At 43.6% G+C, this 24,160-nt stretch overlaps 1 protein-coding gene across 1 annotated transcript; it reads left to right on the top strand.

Annotated features, from left to right (window-relative positions):
- Positions 1–1,197: 1,197 nt before the first annotated feature.
- On the top strand, positions 1,198–21,615 carry LOC130127215 (H-2 class II histocompatibility antigen, E-S beta chain-like). The gene is made up of 7 exons (XM_056296784.1): positions 1,198–1,385; positions 12,430–12,461; positions 13,987–14,280; positions 19,901–20,114; positions 20,745–20,812; positions 20,920–21,033; positions 21,590–21,615. The coding sequence occupies exons 1-7, from the start codon at positions 1,198–1,200 to the stop codon at positions 21,613–21,615; spliced, it is 936 nt and encodes a 311-aa protein (XP_056152759.1).
- Positions 21,616–24,160: the final 2,545 nt, after the last annotated feature.

The raw sequence follows: 24,160 nt of genomic DNA, 5'->3' as shown, positions 1-24,160 counted from the left end.
GCCATCTCTGATTACGACCTTTCACAAATCCCCGCTTCAGCAGCACCTGATAGAGAAGCTGTCTATGCTGACACCACACTACTCACACCGTCCATTCCCACACCAGAAATCACCTCAAGTGATTCAGGTGCTAGACCACCTGTGATGACTCGCTCAGGAAGAGTCAGCCACCCAAACCAGCATTACCGAGATTACATCACCACTTAGCCCCAGTGACTGATAAAACTAATGTGTGCACTCTGAGAAATATTGTTCTTCCAGTGATGATTACTGAGTTTCCTTGTTAGTTACTCTGTACATAATTTGTTACACATGCCATCTCCTCTTTTTGTAGTGGGTGAGTTTGTCAGGTTCTTGTTATGTGCTGTACCCCAATCATGCTGTTGTGTTCAGGGATCTGTGCCACTCAAGTTATGCAACATAGCGGTTGTTTGTGTTGCTGTACAGTATCTTGTGTTACATCTAGAAGAGGGGGTCACTTTAAATTACAGGCGAGTACTTATGACGTACACAAGTGGCGACCTCAGTGGTAATGTAGCACGGAGGGGTGATTGAGGCAGTTGAAATGTGCACAACTTAACTGGTCTACTGGGGAGTTTATAGGCACGTTACGATACCCATTCCATGAAGCTCCCGGCACACAGTTTTTGTGCTGATGTTAATGCCAGAGGAAGTTTGGAACTCTGCAGTTATTGAGTCAACAGAGCGTTGGCGACTTTTACGCACTATGTGCCTCAGCACTTGTTGACCCTGCTATGTGACTTTACGTGGTCTGCCACTTCGTGGCTGAATTGCTGTTGTTCCTAAACGGTTCCACTTTTCATTAATATCACTTACAGTTGACCGTGGAATGTCTAGCAGGGAAGAAATTTCATGAACTGACTTATTGCAAAGGTGGCAGGCTATGAGAGTACCACGCTTGAATTTACTGGGCTCTTCAGAACGACCCATTCTTCCACAAATGTTTGTAAATGCGGCCTGCATGGCCAGCTGCTTGATTGTATACACCTGTAGGCCAATGTGATTAAAGAGCTCTGCTGTTTTTATGGGATTGCCAAGAGCAGAACGAGTCTCTACCACCCACAGGGCCACGCTCAGTGTGAGCGCTTTAATCACACAATAGATGAAATGTTAAGGTCTCTCCCAGCGGAAAAGAAAAGGACCATCTGCCAGAGTTGCTCATGGCATATAATAGCCATGTCCATTCCTCCACTGGATACGCCCCATTTTACTTACTTTTCAGAGGAGACGCTCGACTTCCGAGACATCCTAGGAGTCAAGGACCTGGAAGTTAGCAATGTTGACAACATGGATGACTGGGTCCTCAGCCATCATCAACAACTACAGGCAGCAGCCAATGCGGTGTGGACTGCATTGAATTCAATGTATTGTCATTAAAAACAATTTGCAGGCACATGTTAAAAATGAAATGAGGGCTGCAGCTTCGCCAAACAGTGCAAGACAGACATAGACAAACAGCGTATAAGATATACACAGATGAAGACCAAAAACTAAGTTAAAAAGGAGCACGAGTACAAAATGTCTTTGAATGTTCTCATTCATTCTCATATGGCTCGGAAGATTGCAGACTACAGAAACCACTTGGGATTCAATCTGAGATGCAGACAGCACAGGCTCATACCCACTAGCCTGCGCCTGTGTACCACAATGAAAGGACATAGAGCAGACAGAATCATAGAGAAGGCACAGAATCAACTCCTGAATGAAAGAGTGAGACTGGTCCATTTTCACTATTGAAGGGCCGAAGGAGAAATCTGACCAGCAAATAACATCCCACTTAACTGGTGAAGTCTTGGAGAGGATCACTGATTTCACCAAGAAAGCCCAACTATCTCAACACCATAAAACCAAAGAAAGGCAGACAAGGAAGTTTCAAAACTTACAGCGACGAACTAACAACACTAGCCGAGCAGATATACTTACCTGGAGACAAAAGACAGAACATCCCACACAAAACGGAATGCAGAACAGATTGATCAAGAATCTGTCGGACAAGGTACTTTCCCAATCAGAGAAAGAGGTCTTAGCCAAAGGACTGAACTTCGCCATGACACCCCAAGAACTACCTATAGTTGACCTCGTCACATCCACAGAATCAGCCATAAGGAAAAACAAGCTAATGGATATCGAGGCGGAACAGCTTAGGTTAAAGGTATCAGCAGCTCTGTCAATGCGAAACTCCCTCCTTCCAACCTAACCATGGAGGAAAGGAAAGCCATGACAGCCTGAGCAAGGATGAATACATCACTATCCTTCCAGCAGATAAGGGGAGATGGGCGGTTATCCTCAACACAACAGACTACCATGCCAAGATCACGTCATTACTCCGCGACACCGACACCTATGAACCTCTGAGACGTGATCCTACTAGTGGTTACAAGAGGAGAATAATAGAGTACCTACAGAAACTACAGAAAGGAGGAACCATTGATCGGATACAATACCACTGTCTCTACCCACAAGATAACATTCCATGCATATATGGACTCCCTAAGATCCATAAAGATGGAACCCCCCTCAGGCCCATCGTCAGCAGCATAAACTTGGCCACGTACAACATTGCCAAACATATAGCCAACATCTTGACCCCTTTAGTGGGCGAAACACCTCACCATACCCAAAACTCCATTGACTTCCTGGACAAGGTCCAAGATGTAAAACTGGAACCGGATGAAACCATGGTATCCTACGATGTGACCTCGTTATTCACCTGCATCCCAACCATGGAGGCTTTGGAAACTGTGAGGCAACGTTTGCTACGGGATGACACCCTCCACAATATGACCAACCTCAGCCCAGACCAGATTTGCCAACTACTGGACCTTTGCCTGAACACTACATATTTCCAATTCAGGGGCAAGTTTTACAGACGGAAACTCGGCTGTGCGTTGGGCTCACCAGTATCGCCCATTGTGGCCAACTTATATATGGAAGAGGTAGAACACAGGGCCCTGAACTCCTTCAGAGGAACACCTCCGAGCCACTGGTTCAGATATGTGGATGACACATGGGTCAAAATCCAAACACAAGAGGTGCAAGCGTTTACCAAACACGTCAACTCAGTGGACAAGAACATTAAGTTCAAAGGGAAGACGTAAAGAACAACAGTTTGCCCTTCTTGGACTGTGACGTCCACATTGGGGAAGACAGGAGCCTCCACATTGGGGTTTACAAGAAATCTACACACACAGACCAATATCTACTTTTCGACTCACACCACCATCTGGAACACAAACTGAGCGTCATCAGAACTCTGCAACACAGAGCTGACAATGTGCCCAGCAGCACTCAGGCCCAACGAGAAGAACACAAACACCTGAGGGGAGCTTTAAAAACCTGCGGCTACCCCAGTTGGACCTTTGTGAAAACTGCAACACGTTCCAAAAAGACCAACCAGGTGAGCGACGAGGAGAAAAGGAACAGAAGGAATAGCACAGTCATCCCGTATGTTTCTGGGGTCTCCGAGAAACTCAGGAGAATTTTCAACAAACACCGCATCCCGGTATACTTCAAACCCAGCAACACACTCCGACAAAGACTGGTTCATCCCAAAGACCGTGAACCACACACCTGGAAAAGCAATCTGGTGTATGCTGTACAATGCAATGAGGATTGCACTGACCTATACATAGGAGAAACCAAACAACCACTACACAAACGGACGGCCCAACACAGAAGGCCAAACTCCTCAGGACAAGACTCAGCAGTCTATCTACACCTAAAGGAGAAGACGCACTCCTTCCAGGACAGCAACGTACACATTTTGGACAGAGAAGATAGATGGTTTGAAAGAGGGGTGAAGGAAGCCATCCATGCGAAACTGGAAAAACCATCCCTCAACAGAGGAGGAGGTCTGCGACACTGCCTATCTTCCACTTACAATCCTTTCGTCTCTACCCAGGAGACTCAAGAAGCCCAGCCTCCAAGAACAACAGTCGGTCACTAACGGCTCCAACGACTCTCATGACCACTGAATAATGAAGTCGAAACTAACACCCCCAAAGACCGTCGCTGCTAAACAAATGCAAATCAATAGCTCCGATGGCGACAGGCGCGGCTGGACATCGGATCACAAAGAGCCACGCATATCAATAGCTCTGACAACGACTCCCTGAGGATAATTCTGAGTCTCATCACCAGCCAGTCAGACTAGCTTTGTCTAGTCAGAAAGGCACGAACTGAGGAAGCCTCTTGGATGAGAGGCGAAACGTCTTCACGGATATATACCAAGTCCAGTTGCACTTGATTCAACTCCTTTGGATCACGAGTACAAAATGTTTAAAATATCCACAGACATTCAGTGGGTAGCCAGGTTCAGGTGGCGAACAGCTTGGGGAAAGATGCTATTTTTGAGCCTGATAGTGTGGGCTCTGAGGCTCCTGTAGTGCCTCTCAGAGCACAGGGGGGAGAACAGTCCATGGTTGGGCTGGGTGGATATCTGCTGCTGCTGAGACCGCTAGAAGGCAACGTTTGTGATAAATGTATTCTATGGCTGGGAGCTTGGCACCGGTGATATGCTGGGCCGCCTTGACGACCCACTGCAGAGATTTCTGGTCTACTGACGTGCAGTTGCGGTATCACACTGCGATGCAGCTGGTCAGGATGCTCTCTATGCTGAAGTGATAGAAGTTGGTGAGACTTTTGGGGGATAGATGGGTGCTCAAGCATCAAAACATCACAGGAAGCTTCTCAGAAGCACAAGAGGATATACACTCACTGGCCACTTTATTAGGTACACCTTGCTAGTATCGGGTTGGACCCCCTTTTGCCTTCAGAACTGCCTTAATCCTTCGTGGCATAGATTCAACAAGGTACTGGAAACATTCCTCAGAGAGTTTGGTCCATATTGACATGATAGCATCACGCAGTTGCTGCAGATTTGTCGGCTGCACATCCATGACGCGAATCTCCCGGTCCACCACATCCCAAAGGTGCTCTATTGGATTGAGATCTGGTGACTGTGGAGGCCATTTGAGTACAGTGAACTCATTGTCATGTTCAAGAAACCAGTCTGAGATGATTCGAGCTTTATGACATGGCGCTTTATCCTGCTGGAAGTAGCCATCAGAAGATGGGAACACTGTGGTCATAAAGGGATGGACATGGTCAGCAACAATACTCAGGTAGGCTGTGGCGTTGACACGATGCTCAGTTGGTACTAAGGGGCCCAAAGTGTGCTAAGAAAATATCCCCCACACCATTACACCACCACCACCAGCCTGAACCGTTGATACAAGGCAGGATGGATCCATGCTTTCATGTTGTTGACGCCAAATTCTGACCCTACCATCCGAATGTCGCAGCAGAAACCGAGACTCATCAGACCAGGCAACGTTTTTCCAATCTTCTATTGTCCAATTTTGGTGAGCCTGTGCGAATTGTAGCCTCAGTTTCCTGTTCTTAGCTGACAGGAGTGGCACCCGGTGTGGTCTTCTGCTGCTGTAGCCCATCTGCCTCAAGGTTCGACGTGTTGTGCGTTCAGAGATGCTCTTCTGCATACCTCGGTTGTAATGAGTGGTTATTTGAGTTACTGTTGCCTTTCTATCAGCTCGAACCAGTCTGGCCATTCTCCCCCGACCTCTGGCATCAACAAGGCATCTTTGCCCACAGAACTGCCGCTCACTGGATATAACCTCTTTTTCGGACCATTCTCTGTAAACCCTAGAGATGGTTGTGCGTGAAAATCCCAGTAGATCAGCAGTTTCTGAAATACTCAGACCAGCCCGTCTGGCACCAACAACCATGCCACGTTCAAAGTCACTTAAATCACCTTTCTTCCCCATTCTGATGCTCGGTTTGAACTGCAGCAGATCGTCTTGACCATGTCTACATGCCTAAATGCATTGAGTTGCTGCCATGTGATTGGCTGATTAGAAATTTGCGTTAACGAGCAGTTGGACGGGTGTGCCTAATAAAGTGGCCGGTGAGTGTATGACCATAAGACACGTGGGGCTCTCATCAGACCTGGAGACAGAGTCTTTTTGCGAAACCATCGACCAAGGGGCAGGAACAAGATTCTGGATCAGAAATGTCAAGGTTGTAAAGACGAAGCTGGCGAGTGTTTTTGCCACCAATTTCACACCAGACTTAGATGCTGAAACTCTATCAGGGTATGTTAAAGATAAACTTGGCCATGATGTTATCTGTCAAAAGATTGACTCTACACAGTAGATTCGGCTCATTTAATATCTGCTGAATGCAATGAGGTTGGCGAAATGTACAATCCGGAGCTCTGGCCTGAAGGGGCGCTTGTCCGGCGCTATTATGAGCCATGCAGGGGTGGCGTTATCGGGTTTAACACTGCTTTTGTTGCGGGGGGGGGGGATGAGTATGCCTGCTGGTGATATGGTCACTCACTAGTCTTGCTAAATGACCATTCGGGTTTTGTCATACAACTGTCGTGGCCTGCGTCTGGGCCAGAGCGCAGGGGATAAAGCTCGTCGGATAGCTGTTGAAAACCTTTTGGAGAACTGTGACATACTATGTATGCAAGAGACATGTTTAGCAAAGCAAGAGCTGGAAAAACTAAACTCCTTCAATGAGAACTTTCATGGGGCTGGGGAGTCTACAACAGACTTTGGCATGGGAATAGTCAGAGGCAGGATACCAGGAGGTGTGGCAATTCTATGGAATAAGAAACTCAACTCATTGATAAATGTGGTTAGGCTTGGTGTTGACTGGTGCATTTCCATACAGTTTACTCACAATGACAGGGAACTCTTTATCCTAAAAGTGTATACACCCTATGAATTCCGGCAGAATGAGGATTAATATTTAAATAGGCTTGCATCCATCAATTCCTTTATACAAGATAATACTTCTTCCAGTGTGTATGTCATTGGGGATTTGAATGTGGATATATCAGACAGCAATTCATTATTTGCTAATCACGTGGCTCAGTTTTGTCAAGATAATAATCTTATATTGTCAAGCAAGGTCTTGTTGCCTACATATAGTTATACATACATATGTGAGGCCTGGCATACTACGTCATGGCTGGACCACTGTATTTGCACTGCTGATGCACATGCCTCGTTGGGGAGTTATGGGTATTATGTATGGGGCAGCAACGACTGACCACATACCTCTTGCTATGGCTATAAATGTTGAACATCTACCTGTGCTAGCTAGTAATAGAGATAGTGATGATACAGGAAGGTTGGACTAGTCAACTCTTACAAAGGAGGACATCTTAGCCTGTCATGCCCATACAGATGAAACCTTGCTAATATACATCCGCTCAGAGATGCAGTTATGTGCAGAGACATTAATTGTAAGGTTATGAGGCATAGGAGAGATCTCTGCTGCATGTATGATGATATTGATAGTGCTCTGTATGAAGGTAGTAAGCCCTACTGTAAATATAAAAGTAAGACACATAACATCAGGCTTGTTTAGAACAAGTATGTAGCTGGGTATCACGAAGAAGCCCGTGAAGCCTTTAAATCATGGGCTATGGCAGGCAGACCAAAACAAGGGCCTGAGCTTGAACACAAGAAGCTCACTAATGCAAGATACAAGTACGCCATTCGCTTCGTCTGTCAAAATAAGCAAGCCATGAGGGCAGATTCCATGGCTCAGAAACTGCTAGGAATTAATCCTGCTAATCACCTCAATGAAACGCTGGCCGGTATGTTACTAATGAACAGGGATTCGGCTTCGTTGATAACTGGCCTTCTTTCTGGAGCCGCCCTTACCTGCTGAAAGCGGATGGCATTCACCCTACTGGGGACGGCGCCGCTCTTTTGTCTAGCAATATCGATAGCTGTTTACGTTTAGTTTGACACTAGGGACTTCTCATTCAGCAGGTTGCAGGTGATTAGAGAGCCTGCTAGGTTTAAATCTAGTGCGGATGTGGAGTCAAGTATTTTAGTTAATTTGATTAGTCAGGGAATTTCTCATAGTGTAGATTATCAGCCTGATAGCTTGGTCTATAACATTGAGACTGTCTCCCTACCCTGCTGTATTGCTCCCAAGCTCTCCTCTCCTAAATGTGTGAATCACAATAATCTAGTAATTATTCCTACCACTGCTAGTGGTGAGATGTGCGACAAAGTATCTAATAATCTACAAAACTAAACAGCTAATGTTATCAAGAATGTGACCACATATCGTCCAAAGCGTTGCTGGCCAAAACTCTCAACAAGGAGTCTAATTCCAATTAATCTTTCACCTATTGGTAGCTCTAGAGCTCTGCCTGCTACTCATCACTTCCACAATACGCTTAAATTTGGTTTCATAAATATCAGATCACTGTCTACCAAAGCTTTACTAATAAATGATCTGATTCTTGAACATAGTTTTGATATGATTGGGTTATGTGAAACATGGCTGAAACCAAATGTTTTCCTTCCCTTAAATGAAGCTTCCCCACCTGACTATACTTATGCCCATGTAGCTCAGGCAAATAAACAAGGTGGGGGTGTTGCCTTAATATATAAATCTATTTTCAATCTGACTTCTAGACTTGAATCTAAATTCCAGTCTTTTGAGTCTCTTATTCTTGGTCCATCTCCCTCAGCCATGAATAGACTCACAAATTGTGATACTCTACCGGCCTCCTGGCTGTTACTCGTTATTTCTTGAAGAATTTGGAGAATTTGTCTCAGACCTTATTACTCACTCTAATGAGATTCTAATTCTAGGTGATTTCAATATTCATCTGAATAAGGCTGCTGATCCTCTAAGTAAAACCTTTCTGGCACTAGTTGATAGTTTTGGGTTCACTCAGTTGTTCAAGAGTCGACTCATTGCAGTGGTAACACCCTTGATTTGGTTTTATCTAAAGGAATAGCTGTTTCTGATCTGAATGTCTTACCAACCACATCTGCTGTGTCTGATCATTTTCTCATCAAATTTAAGCATTACTGGCCTGTCCAGTTAATGTCAGCACAGACGTAATTGCCACTCGCCATATTGGTCCCTCCACTGTAGCTGCATTTGGCCAGCAGCTGCCTGAAGTCTTGGCTCCTTTCACTGTGGTAAATAACTCTGTTGAAATTTTCACTAGTGACTTAAATGTGGCCCTCTCTAGTCTCCTCGATTCAGTTGCACCTCTCACTACCAGAGCTAGGCGACTAAAGAGGCCTACACACTGGTTTAATGATGAGACACATGCTCTTAAGCGGACCTGCAGGAGACTAGAACGTAAATGGTGAAAATCAAAATTGGAAGCTTTTTACTTACCGTGGCACGAGTGTTTATTGAAATACAAGCGTGCTTTATCTACTGCAAAAACATCGTATCTTTCTCACTTAATAAATATTAATAAACATAACCTCAGATTTCTCTTTGACACTGTATCTAAACTTACTAAAAAGCAGTCATCTCTTCGCTGCTCACCATTCACAGCCCATGAATTTCTAAGATTTTTTCTGCAATAAGGTTGATGAGATCTTAAACAAAATTGGTTCTTCAACTCCATATATTCCTGCAGATCCTGTCTTACTAAATTCATATCTACACAATGAGTCACTGACAGTTCCAATTATTACAGCTTTTGAGACTATCTCTCTTGATACTTTGACTAAGTTCGTGTCAGCTTCTAAACCAACTGCTTGCCTACTTGATCCCTTGCCAGCAAAACTGTTTAAAGACCTCTGGCCTTTTCTTGGACCTACAATGCTAGACATTGTTAATTTATCTCTTACTACTGGCATTGTTCCCAGCAGTTTTAAGACAGCTGTGGTTAAACCTCTAGTTAAAAAACCGCACCTTGATCCAAGGTCTCTTAATAACTATCGACCAGTCTCTAATCTTCCATTCTTCTCTAAAGTGCTAGAGAGAGTTGTGTATCAACAACTTTTGACCCATATAAAAGAAAACCATCTATATGAACCTTTTCAGTCGGCTTTCAGGCCCTGTCACTCCACTGAAACTGCTCTGACCAGAGTGGTAAATGATCTTTTACTGGCTATCGACTCTGATTCCACTTCTGTGCTTCTACTACTGGACCTCAGTGCAGCCTTTGACACCATTGATCACTGTATACTTTTAGATAGATTATATTGTAATTTTGCTGTCTCTGGATTAGCTCTCTCTTGGCTTAAGTCCTACTTATCTGGAAGAACTCATTGTGTCTGCTTTAATAATATTATATCAACATTTTCTGACGTTAAATATGGTGTGCCTCAGGGCTCAGTACTTGGCCCTCTACTTTTCTCTCTTTACATTACACCTCTTGGCCAAATTATACGCAGTTATGGAATAAATTTCCATTGCTATGGTGATGATACTCAGCTGTATGTGCCTATAAGTGCTGATGATCATACTCAAATCACTAACTTAGAGGCCTGCTTGGCTACTGTGAAAAACTGGATGTCACTTAACTTTCTGCTTTTAAATTCATATAAAACCGAGATGCTAGTCATTGGCCCTGCTAGACACAGACACCAATTTAATCAAGTAACGATAACAATCGACAACTCTGTGGTTTCACAAAGTGTGGCAGCCAAAAATCTTGGTGTTACGTTTGATCCCAGCCTTTCCTTTGGTAAGCACATTAAAGAAATCACTAAGACTGCCTTTTTTCACTTACGTAACATAGCTAAAATTCGGTCTTTTCTCTCCATGGATGACGCAGAGATTCTAATACATGCATTTGTTTCATCCAGACTTGATTACTGTAATGTTTTGTTCTCAGGTCTGCCACATTCTAGTACCAAAAGTCTTCAGATGGTTCAGAATGCTGCTGCTAGAATCCTAACTAAAACTAGGAAATTTGACCATATTACACCAATTCTTGCCTCCCTTCATTGGCTTCCTATCCATGTTAGATCAGAATACAAGCTGCTTCTGCTGACTTATAACATCCTAAATGGGCTTGCCCCATCCTACCTTTCTGATCTCCTTAAACCTTACATGCCATCTCGAGCTCTTCGTTCTCAAAATACAGGGCTCCTGTGTGTACCCAAAGTTAAAAAGAAGTCAGCTGGTGGCAGCAGGGCCTTTTCCTATCGGGCTCCATTGTTGTGGAATAACCTGCCTGCTGCCATCAGACCATCAGAGTCTGTTGAGTCCTTTAAATCCAAACTTAAAACTCATCTTTTTGCCTTAGTTTACAATTAGTTGCCTTTAAGTTGGGTGCTTCACAACCTGGACTGGATGGCGGGTTGGTTTTCTGTCTCAATGAATTTACCAACCACTGTTCTGCCCACCAGATTATCGAGTATAGATTACAGAGTATAGATTATGACTAGTTGATGACTTAATTTATTATGGCTAATGACTATTGCAAACTGTTCTCTTCTCTAACATGTCTTTTCTCTCTCTCTGAATGATGTCTTCTCCTTTCTCTTTCTCTGTGTGTGAATGGTGTCATGTGAGTCTCTCTTGCGTGCATGTGCAGTCGGTTCTCCTCCCAGGTCTCCGTGGTGATGGTGGTCGCCATTTGGATGCTGCCTGCCCCTCCTCTCCTCATATAAGTTTTTCTTATTACATTATGATGCTGGTCACGTGGCTTGGGTCCTGGACTGCTCTGTTGGCATGTGGACACTGCTTGGCATCCTGTGCATCAGTTCTTCATAAATGTTATGTCCATGATGATTCTGTTCTCCTCTTTCAATGTTGTGTTGTGTAAATTGTGTAAACACAACATCCATTGCACGCTGTGCGTGTTGGGAGAGAGACCCCTCTGCTGCTCTCCCTGAGGGTTCTTCCTGTTGTTCCTCCCTGTTAAAGGGGTTTTAGGGAGGTGTTCCTTATCCGATGAGAGGGTCTAAGGACAGGATGTTGTGTTGCTGTTAAGCCCACTGAGGAACATTTGTAATTTGTGATATTGGGCTATACAAATAACATTGATTTGATTTGATTTGATGTTGCTCCACCCACCTTTTGTTGCTCCATCCTACATCTGTTCATTGTGTTATTTAACAACAAGACACCTCACACATCATGTGTCATGTCATGTTGCTCCACCCACCTCTTGTTGCTCCATCCTACATCTGTTCATTGTGTTATTCTAACAACAATACACCTGACACGTCATGTGTCATGTCATGTTGCTCCACCCACCTCTCGTTGCTCCATCCTACATCTGTTCATTGTGTTATTCTAACAACAAGACACCTCACACGTCATGTGTCATGACAAGTTGCTCCACCCACCTCTTGTTGCTCCATCCTACATCTGTTCATTGTGTTATTCTAACAACAAGACACCTCACACGTCATGTGTCATGACAAGTTGCTCCACCCACCTCTTGTTGCTCCATCCTACATCTGTTCGTTGTGTTATTCTAACAAGACACCTGACACGTCATGTGTCATGTCATGTTGCTCCACCCACCTCTTGTTGCTCCATCCTACATCTGTTCATTGTGTTATATTAAACTTGCTTAGTGGTGCACACATCTTCATATCTTCTCTCCACGTGCTCCATAGATGAATCCTCTGATGTTACACAATGAAGTGTTGCTGCTGTGCTCACCAGTTGTTTAGTGAATACACACATTCCACACAACAGGTCAACTAAACACAACTTCACTCACATCATGCCCAAGTAACACACTGAACATAACAAACTCACCACACCAAACTGACCCAACAACCTGAACACAAGGGGGCGCACATGTACTGGCTGGTCCCACCATTCTGACACACAAGGGCAACACACAAACAACCCTCTACCAACTAAACTACAAATAACACAACACAGCACAATTCTTCAACAAGTTAACATTTAGATAGTAACCAAGGCAACACAACCACAACACAACCTTCTAAACACACACACAACACATCTACATTAAGAATACCCCCCCCATGACATGGAGGGTAGTTGGTAGAGTCCAGCGGGCCGCCCTGTATTTAACAGCTGCTCTGTGGAGCGCCCTCTGCTGTTCAGCCTGACAAGAAGTCCTGCAGCAGCGACGCCCCAGCACTGCTGCCTCAACACACAACATTAACACAACACGAACTACACATGTGGCCCCGAGAGCTGCCATCACACACACACACACACACACACATATATACACACACACACACACACACACTCACACACATATATATATATATATATATATATATATATATATATATATATATATACACACACACACACACACACACACACACACACACACACACACACACCGCCATTGCGTTATGTGACGCAGATCAGGAAGTACTGTGTAAAGAGTCGTGCTGTAGTAACGTACTGAGGCCCCTCCCTCTTTAACTTCTCCTAAAACAGTGACGTGTCCCCCCCCTGTTGTCCATGACGTCATGAATAAATCCCTCTAAGAGTTTGGGACATTTATACCTATTTCCGCCATTCAGCGTCAAACTGATGCATCGCTTTTATTATTGGGCTTGCTTCGCGCTTGGCTTGTGTGTGTGTGTGTGTGTGTGTGTGTGTGTGTGTGTGTGTGTGTGTGTGTGTGTGTGTGTGTGTGTGTGTTCCTGTACATGTTGAGTGTGTATTGTGTACACGTTGAGTGTGTATTGTGTACTTGTTGAATGTGTATTGTGTACATGTTGAGTGTCCTGCAGCTAGGGGGCGCTATACTAACCACACATGTCCTCTTGTCATTCTGTCACCGGCCAAAGCTTCTCAGTCCCCGAACAGGCTCGAACCTGTGAGTTTCTGTCCCTTTCCAGCATTAGGCTCTACCCTCTACCTGGTAACAGATGACGTGCGTGGCAGGCCTCTGTTTTTTCTATTGGCTGATGTTGGGAGAGCTAGCCAGCCCAGTGAGGTGATTGGGTGGTGGACTGGTTTATGTCCAGGGGACAGTCCACACCAGTCAGTCTGTAAAGGAGGACAGTTTATTGTGTTCATCAGCAAGACAGACACATGGCTTCATGCTGCCTTGTTGTGTGTTGCTCCCTCCTGGTCGTGGGTTTCTATGGAGCAGGTGAGATAAAATATGTAAATCAGTCTCTGTTGGATGGACTCTGCTGTGTTGTTAGAAAAGAGGTTTTAATTATTGTCTTTAAAACAATTCAACTAAGTAACTTGAACCTGTTTCTCTTTCTGTTCCAGATGCGTTTTTGAATTATTACCTGGACATATGTGTGTTCACCTCCTCTGAGCTTCCTGACATAGAGTACATACGCTCTCTGTATTTCAATAAGATAGAATATGTCAGGTTTAACAGCACTGTGGGGAAGTTTGTTGGATACACTGATTATGGTATCTATGTCGCAGAGGTCTGGAACAACGATCCTGCAAAGATGGCAGAGATGAGATCTGCGAAAGAGAGATACTGCAAACATAATATAGAGATATGGTACCAAGCTGCCCTGGATAAGACAGGTGAGCTGCTCTGCTATGATGACTATTACTACTACTGTTACTACTACTATTAGTAGTACTGTTATTATGACTATTACTACTACTGTTACTACTACTATTAGTAGTACTGTTATTATGACTATTACTACTACTGTTACTACTACTTTTAGTAGTACTGTTATTATGCATGCATGTATCCGTGTGTGTAAGTGAGCGCGCGTGTGTGTGTTTGTCACCGTGTGTGGGTCTGTGTGTGTGTTTGTGTGTATCTGTGTGGGTAAGTGCGCGCGCGCGTTTGTGAGTTGTGTGCGCGCGTGCGTCTGTGAGTTGTGTGTGTGTCGGTGTGTGCGCGTGTACGTGCGCAAGCGTTTGTGTGTGTTTGTCACGCTGTGTGCGTCTTTGTGAGTAGTGCGCGGGCCCGTTGGAGTTGTGTGTCGTGTGCGCGCGCGTCCGTTCGCGCGCGCGCCCGTGCGTGTGTGTGTCTCTGTGCGTGTGTTTGTTTGTGTGTGTGTGTGTGTCTGTCTCTGTGTGTGTGTGTGCGTGTGTCTGTATGTCTTTGTGTGTGTCTGTGTCTGTGTGCGTGTGTCTGTATGTGTGTGTGTGTGTGTGCGTGTGTCTGTATGTCTTTGTGTGTGTCTGTGTCTGTGTGCGTGTGTCTGTGTGTGTCTGTGTGTGTTTTTTGTGTGTGTGTCTTTGTGTGTGTGTGTGTTTGTGCGTGTGTGCGTGTGTGTGTGTGTGTCTGTCTGTGTGTGTGTGCGTGCGTTTGTCTGTATGTCTTTGTGTGTGTCTGTGTCTGTGTGCTTGTGTGTGTGTGTGTGTGTGTGTGTGTCTGTCTGTATGTGTGTCTATGTGTGTGTTTTTGTGTGTGTGTCTTTGTGTGTTTGTGTGTTTGGGTGTGTGTGTCTGTGTGTGTGCGTATGTGTGTGTGTGTGTGTGCGTGTGCGTGTGCGTGTCTTTGTCTGTGTGCGTGTGTCTGTGTGTGTGTGTGAGTGTTTTTGTGTGTGTGTCTTTGTGTGTTTGTGTGTGTGTCTGTGTGTGTGTTTTTGTGCGTGTGTGCGTGTGTGTGTGTGTGTCTGTGTGTGTGTGTGTGTCTGTCTGTGTGTGTGTGCATGTGTCTGTATGTCTGTGTGTGTGTTTGTGTCTGTGTGCGTTTGTCTGTGTGTGTGTTTGTATGTGTGTGTGTCTGTGTGTCTCTGTGTGCGTCTGTATGTGTGTCTGTGTGTGTCTGTGTGTGTGTGTGTGTGTGTGTCTCTGTGTGTATGTTTGTGTGTGTGTGTGTGTATTATTGAACAATAGAACATGGTACATAAAACAGGTGTGTAGTATTACGGACACACATCAGGTTCAGTATCATTACACAACTACGTCAGAAGAACCCAATCAGGGTGTGAGACAGTCCCCGACATAAAGCAGCGCTGCCAGCAGGTATTAACGGGCTCCAAGCCCCCATGTATGTAAGTCGGGTCTGGCTGTCTGTAGGAGCCTCGCTAGTTGAGCTGTTTGCTTATTAGACGGATGCAAGTCTCAGTCTTAAAGAGCGACGGTGGTCGTAAAGCTGTCCGTCAAGATGGTGTATGAGGATGGTTGTGAACACAGCGCACAACTATTGATCATCTATGACGTCAACAAAGGATTATTGATGAACCCGGAACAGGTTATTAACATCGTGTGGGTTGGGGCTGGAAGAAAAACAACATATGTGTCTAAAAGAATATAATGACATGTAGGGATGAGGTGGGGAAATGAGTAGTATTAGGCTGTACATACTTGTCAACAATGTTGAGTGTTAAGTACTGAGTACTAACAGTGGAAGAGCGTGTAGTATCTGTTTTAGGAGAAGTACAATTCTAGTGTTCCCTCCCATGGACGAGGCAAGTGTGGGGCTGACAGGAGCGAAGAGGTTGTCTTCCACTAACTTCAGAGGGTTTCTTGGCAGCCTTGCAGTGAGTTATTCAGTAAAGTGGGAGAAATGCAGCCTGCTGGAAACCTTGTTCTGAGCTTCAGGGAACTGATTTGTGTTTTAATTAAACCTGCTGAAGTGGGAGTAGGAGGATATAATGAAGCATGAGTATGCTGCATCTGAGTTCAGCATCTATGCAGTGGATGCGTGAAGGCGTCATCAGGAAACTGAGATTAGTTCTTAACAGACGCAGCTAATGGCGGTGTCTGAGCCAGAGATGTGGAAGCAGAGGCTTATCTTACAGCTGCTATGGGTCATTCTGTGACTTGTTTGCTGATTCTGAAAGAAATGTGTAGTTATACTCCTGTAGTGCGTTGTGTAGCCGTGTCAAAGGGCAGTAGAGTGGACTTGGGGTGATAATGGTTTGCATTATAAAATGTCCTTTACTGAAGGGTGCTCACAAGAGTACATAGCTGCTAGCTGCAAAGCTTCAGTTTGATCACACTGACAGGCTACAAGTAGTTTGGATATATAATGTTAGCGCATTTCATGATTTTGCAGCATAGCGCCACCTAGTGGCCAATTAACAGTAAATAATGCACAGAACCTCAGGGCGTCATGACTTCTTGGTGGACCAAGTTTCGTGTTAATGGGAGTTGCTGTGAACAAGATCCGCCACCTTGAACCAATAGCATAGCTGCTGCTAAAGAGCTGCATGTTGTCCCTTATACTTTAAACGCTTATAACACAAAAACCGTCGCTGATAAACATCTGAAAACATTCACACATCATGCTGGTAGTGTCACGTGTCCTGTCAAATATTTTGGAATAGTTTGATCAAATATGTGTGAAAATAGAAAATATTAGGTACATTGTACACTGTACAGGCATATATTGTACATTGTTGTGGATGCATGTTTTGACCGATTAGAATGACCTTTGACCCCCTTGATATCTTCATTCTCCAGAATGTCTGTGGCGATGTTGGTAGCAATTGAATGAATCTGTGCGGAAATGTTTATGCTCTATTATTTTTCATATTCTGAAAAATATAGAGTGACGGACTTCTGAATTGACCATATGTTGCAGTGCAGCAAAGTGTTGGCATCACTTACTGGATCTGCTCACAACATCTCAGCTCTGTAGGATGTGCAGGGGATTTGTGGGAAATTTTGGGGCATTTTTGAAGTTTCGCAGGTGAAATTAACATTTTTGTCATAAACCACGCCCACTTTTTAAATTATGACTAAATTGCACGTATCAACTCCAGTATGAGCCTAGATTGCGCACCCTAAATTTCCTCCAAATCCATAGTGCCTATTATGAGATATAATCTTCTCCGATTTATAGCGCCCCCTACTGGACAAATGAAACGCACGTCATGGTTTAGGATCTTTTCACAATATGTGACATACGTCTAAAATTTCAAGTTGATATGTCAATGCATTGATGAGTTATGGCACCGTCATGGAAAATCACCGTTTTCCAGTCAAGGTTCATTGATCTGTCAAATCAAAACCGAGCAACGGATCAAAATTCTTTCGACAACTTTTTTGCCTTGAGTGACTGTAGATGATGTGTGCCACGTTTCGTGTAAATCGATCGCACGGCCTAGGAGGAGTTCGAACAAGTAGTTTTGGCTATTTTCACAAATTTGCGAAATGAAATTACAGCAGAAATGGGCGTGGCCTATACCACGTGATTCAGCTATGCTCAGTGAATCTGTGCATGTAAAGGTTTGCATGTCCGATGTACCGTTTGGGAGTTACACGCCAAAACGCGTTGACCTTCAAAATAGCGCCACCAACTGGTTGACATGTGTCATTTTTTTGCATCTGGGGTAAGTGTGTAGTTCTGTACCAGGCCTCCAAAGGGTTTTGTAGAATCTGTTACGGTGTAGGCTGCAGTACCACTTTTACCAACGGAAAAATAAAAAAATAAAATAAAATAAGAATAAAAATCTGAGCAGAAACAATAGGGGTCCCCAGCCCCTGGGGCTTGGACCCCTAATAAATGGTAACAACATAATACAAACAAAGAACAGACACACAACAAAACAGAAGGGGAGTACACGTGTACACATGTAAAGTAACAGACGGCTGTCAGGACACAAGTGTGGTAGTAGGTCAGCAGCTCGTTACTTGTGTTGTTGTTTCAAGGTTGAGAGGTTTAATTTAAGACTCACTTCTTGGAGACAAGCAGGGATCTTAGGTAGTGATTTACACAACTCCTGTTTGTGAGTACACATGTTGCATCTACAGTAACACAATTAATCAGATGTTGAAGAGCACATCTTCTGGATGAAGACAGCACCAGGTCACGTGTCTCATGTTAAAGGAGGGACAGAGTCACGAGACTCCACACCAGTCCAACACTTATGGGACATTTCACCATCACACAACAAGTGTGAGCGTGTTTGTGTGTTGTGTTACCAGAATCAACGGAATCTAGAACTTCCAGACCTCCTTCTGCTTCACTGCTGGACAGGACACATGTTTTAAGCTGGTGTGGTTTATTCTTCCAAATGACATTTAAGAAAGTTCTATTTGCTTCTGTGGCGGTAGAACCATAAACCAATAGAGACACAGATGGACCCACAAAGCGAGACAGGCCCTCTGCTTTGGAGAGGAGAACTCCTCCTAAAATAGAGAAACCCCTTCCAAGACCAATCCTGAAGACAGACTTGGTCTTTTTAATCTGTTGGAGAAATGGAGACGTTGTCTAGCTGTAAGATGTGTAGTTGTATATATTCCCAAATACTTAACGGACTCTTTTACCGGATGTTTCCAACTACACAATCGCTACAATCACGCACAGACAACATTCCACATGTGCACACATTTAGTCGCAGGTCCGAGGCCCTGGAACACTGGTTACCTGAGGTAACAGAGTTCCTCACGTGCTTCTTGTCCTTCAAAACAAAGTGGTGTCGTCTGCCAGTTGTGAGATTTTTAACTCTCCACCAAAACCCGACATTCCTTCCAAACGTCCATCATTCTCGATATTAACTGATAAGAATTCAGCCCCTCAAATAAATAAGGGAGGAGGAACAGGGCAGCCTTGGCGGAGCCCTCTGTTCATCTGGACTCTTTTACAGCTGTTAAAGTTCATCATAACAGAACTATTCATATCTTTGTAAAACATATTGACAATGCCAACAAAGTTATTCCCAAAGCCCAACGCCTCGACGGACTGTAACAGAACCGTGAGTTCAATCGCGTCAAAGGCCTCATAGAAGTCTAGGAACAAAATAAGTGCTTCAGAATGTACTGTATCTGCAAAATCCAGCAGATCTAGGATTAGTCTCATGTTACAGTAACGTGCCGGGTTTTCATGAGTCCTGTTTGAGGTCCGGCTATAACAGAGTCTAGTCCTCAATGCGGAGGGCTGGACTGAGGCGACTCATCGCAGAAGAGCCGTTTAACATGCTTTATTCCAGCTCTGCTAGGCACTGCCGTAAATCAGTTTATGGTAACTCCTCTGGGGGCCGCTGTCGTAATAATGTAAACTAACCTACGACACATCAGTACAACCGCCAAGGTTGGACTACCCCGGGATTCCAACCCACGACCTTTCTGCTGTGAGGCGACCGCGCTAACCACTGCGCCACCATGTGGCCCCAAACATTATATACTCTCGGGATTAGCAACTCTACACATTTGACATTGATTCAAAAAGTTAATTTCAAGTCCTGATGATGATGATGATGATGATGATGATAACAAAATAATTCTTTATCAGCTGAGCCCAGTGTGAGACTGACTTCAGTGACGCCCCCTAGTGGCCGACATCCGGCCATGCTGATGTGCAGTGTCTACAACTTCTACCCCAAATACATCAGTGTCACCTGGCTGAGAGACGGACAGCCGGTGACCTCTGACGTCACTTCCACCGATGAGCTGGCAAATGGTGATTGGTACTACCAGATCCACTCCTACCTGGAGTACACGCCCAGGTCAGAACACTTAGACTCAGTACCAAATGGACCGGTCCAAATACATACACAATACTTTAACACTACACACTCACGCACACACACACACACACACACACACACACACACACACACACACACACACACACACACACACACACACACACACACAATGACTGGAAAACAAAGCACAAAGTGATGATTTAAGGTGGAAGGTGTCTCCTCAGTGTCTGCTCTGTAGACACCAGCTGTATGTTTAAGGTGGAACGTGTCTCCTCAGCGTCTGCTCTGTAGACACCAGCTGTATGTTTAAGGTGGAACTTGTCTCCTCAGCGTCTGCTCTGTAGACACCAGCTGCATGTTTAAGGTGGAACGTGTCTCCTCAGTGTCTGCTCTGTAGACACCAGCTGTATATTTAAGGTGGGATGCGTGGCTCTTTACAGGTGAGATCCCAGATGGACGACAGAGTATTTATTGTGTATTAATACCGTGTTTTAAACTGGGCTGATGTTTAGTATCAGACTCGACTAGTTTCTGTGCAGACAGACAGGAAAGTACAGACTTACCTCATCCAATCACATCACGTCTTATTTATTGTTGATATGTTGTTTATTTCCTGTGTTTTCTTCTTCTTCACTTATTTCATCTCAGGTCTGGAGAGAAGATCACCTGCATGGTGGAACACGCCAGTTTCCCCTCTCCTAAGAAAGTGGACTGGAGTGAGTATCTATGTGTGTCTCTGTCCATGGATAGGTGATGAAGACATAGAGAGACAGGTCAACATGCAGATGTGTCTATAGATAGAGACATGTGTCTGTCTCTCCAGATCCCTCCATGTCACAATCAGACAGAAACAAGATCGCCAGCGGAGCGTCAGGTCTGCTTCTGGGTTTGATTTTGTCTTTGGCAGGTCTGATCTACTACAAGAGGATGGCCAGAGGTCAGTAACACTAGATCATTCCAGACCAGGTTTACACTGGTTCACATCAGTCCACATGTACACACTACACTATAATACCACTACACTATAATACCACTACATATACACACTACACTATAATATCACTACATATACACAGTACACTATAATAACACTACATATACACAGTACACTATAATACCACTACATATACACACTACACTATAATACCACTACATATACGCAGTATACTACATCACTACATTATAATACAAACACATATAAACAGTACACTCTATATCACTACACTATATCAGTACATATAGACTATACACTATACATATACAGACAGTACACTATACATATCAGTACTTATAGACAGTACACTGTACATATTAGTACATATAGACAGTACACTATACATATAGACAGTACACTATACATATCAGTACACATGTACAGTACACTGTACACATTAGTGGGTGTCATCAGTACTTGAAGTGGGCCAGACTTGTTTGGTTGTATTTCAGTCTCTTCACTCTTCACCACTTTTCTTATCGTTGGTCTTTTTTAACAGGGCGTGTTCTGGTTCCAACCAGCTGAAGCAGGAAGTGACGCTTCTTCCTCGTTGGTTGTTTTGGTGGCAGTCCAGTGTGTGTCGCTTTCACCTGAAGGTTTTCTCCCAGGTTGTTAGTGCTGCCCCCTGCTGGATCTCATTGCCTCCTGCTCGTATTCTCACTAATGCTCTACAGATTCTGATGTCATAGACATATAAAGAGTAGACGCCGCATCGACCGCTGCTGCCTATTGACGCTGACGAGCCGTGGGGCCGCCATCTTGGACCGGTCACCCGCTCCACTCAGTGTAATGTGTTTGGCAGGCGCAATGAACTGTCAGCGCAGTTAATCAATCATAACTCGCTGAATACCAAACTGATTTCCACGCCTCTTTTGTTGATGAAAACGTCATACATGTAGCTGATACAGGACACATGGTTTGACGTATTTTAATGTTCATAGTTGGCTTAACAGTAATAGAATATTCTGATATATGATATATGTGATGTATGATAGGTAGCTACCGTATTGTTCTGAATAAAAGACGGGGTTTTTACCCTGGAAATACGTATGAAAAAGTGGGGGTCGTCTTACATTCGAGTTCTAGACTTTTGAATGTCAATATACATTCTCACTCAGTCAGATTTGTTTCAAGACCGTTCTAAAATTAGACCACTTCGATGGTTAATGCAGGTATTGAAATGTTGAAATGGTTATTTTTTCACTATGAGATGGATAGTCTCAATAGACTACAGTTTATTTTCATTTGTATGCTATTTAAATACCATAAGTCATTCATTTACAAATGTATTTACATTTTTTTATTTAAATGTGACAATTTCATCTGAAATATATTGAAAACATAATTTCATTTAAAAGCTGTTAAACAGACTACCTTCTTTTTTCAATGTGTTTTATTATCATTATTTTCAAATATAATGTTTTTCTTTATAAAACCAATATTTGCTCCTCAAAAAGTATTTTTCCAAAAATGATTCTTGAAAAAGGGGGGGGGGTCGTCTTATAATCAGGGTCGTCTTATGTTCGGAACAATACGGTATTTAGCAAAACGCTCACTATATATATATATATATATACACACACACACACACACAAGGTAAAATATGATAGAGAGGCAGAAGCAGATAGTGGCAGTAAAGTCAGCTATTTTAATAAGTTGAAGAAACAATATATGATTAGGCTATATAAATATATAAACAATATATGAACACATTATATATCTACAGTATATATAACAACAATATATGTTATATATCAGAGAAAATGAAAAATATATATAAATCCCCGCCCCAAACCATATTTACACATGTACAAAGTTGCTTACATAGGTGACCAGTGCATTACACACAATGGACAAACGTAAACACTGACAACAACACAAAATATTTACATGTGAGGGTAGGAAGTATACAGTGTGTGTGTGTGTGTGTGTGTGTGTGTGTGTGTATAATAAATTGGTATAATACTGTAATTATATCGTAATTATATCCAATAGTATGATGTAATAATAAAACATAAATACAGATATACATATATATTTTAAAGAGAGATAAATATATAAACAATGTAGCATAACAATGTCGGGGAAAGAATAAAAGTTGCTAATTAAAGTTTGACATGAAACCCCTAAAACCCTTGAAAGAGACCTGTTCTGCAGAGTTTCTTTCTCGTGCTCCCTCTCTGCAGGTCAAGAGAGGTGAGTTTTGCAGTGTGGTGCCACCGTATGTTCAATCTTACTTGTGAAAAGTAATCCCCCGAGCCCTGTTTTCAACGGTCCGTCGATTGGAGCAGGAATATGCTGAACAGTGTTCTGCCATCTTTCTCAGTCGTGTCGTGTATTCTGCTGCTAGGCAACTCGTAGGATGACCGGTCCAAGATGGCGGCCGTATTTCTCGCGCCCCAACAGCCAATGCGGCGTCTACTCTTTATATGTCTATGTGTGCACCGCTACTATCCTTCGCGGACTTCCATATCCCAAGATGCTTTGCGCGCCGCTGCTCCGCCCCTTCTCCTCACCAACAACAAATAAAGATAAATAAATAATGGGCGGCGGACGAATGTCTGTTCAAAGCACCGAGCAAGATTTCCCTTATAAATGTAAGTACTGGGTTTCTACTCATTTGAACATCTAACGGCAGATATGTTAAACTTCAGGGGAGCTTAAAAGCTCAAAATGTCTGTTAGGATACGTGAGGTTAGTATTGCTTCCATGTAGCCACCTAGCATGCTAGCCGACGGCTCGATGTGAGGCCTCAGTTTCAGCTTTGAACTAAAGCCTTATAACGCTTCACTTTCCCAAGTTCCACTTTACAAGCTGGACTCATATCTAAGATGATCGGGACATTTTATAGACTATTGATACTTCATATTATCTACATCAATGCACCAAGATGAACTAATGTCAGGTTAAGTTGTGAGTCCTGCCTTATTTCCAGACTGTAAAACCGTTAAGTGTAGTTACACGTTTTAATTATGATGAATGTAGTCCATAAGAAGCCTTCTGTCTGGTGACATAACACACAACATGCTTTACATGTCAGCTTGTTTAAGGCAGCAAGGAACAAACTGAG

The sequence above is a fragment of the Lampris incognitus genome, chromosome 17, assembly GCF_029633865.1.
Source record: "Lampris incognitus isolate fLamInc1 chromosome 17, fLamInc1.hap2, whole genome shotgun sequence".
NCBI classification, from domain to species: domain Eukaryota; kingdom Metazoa; phylum Chordata; class Actinopteri; order Lampriformes; family Lampridae; genus Lampris; species Lampris incognitus.
The sequence above is the reverse complement of the archived record's forward strand: the minus strand, read 5'-3'. Positions and strand labels throughout refer to the sequence as shown.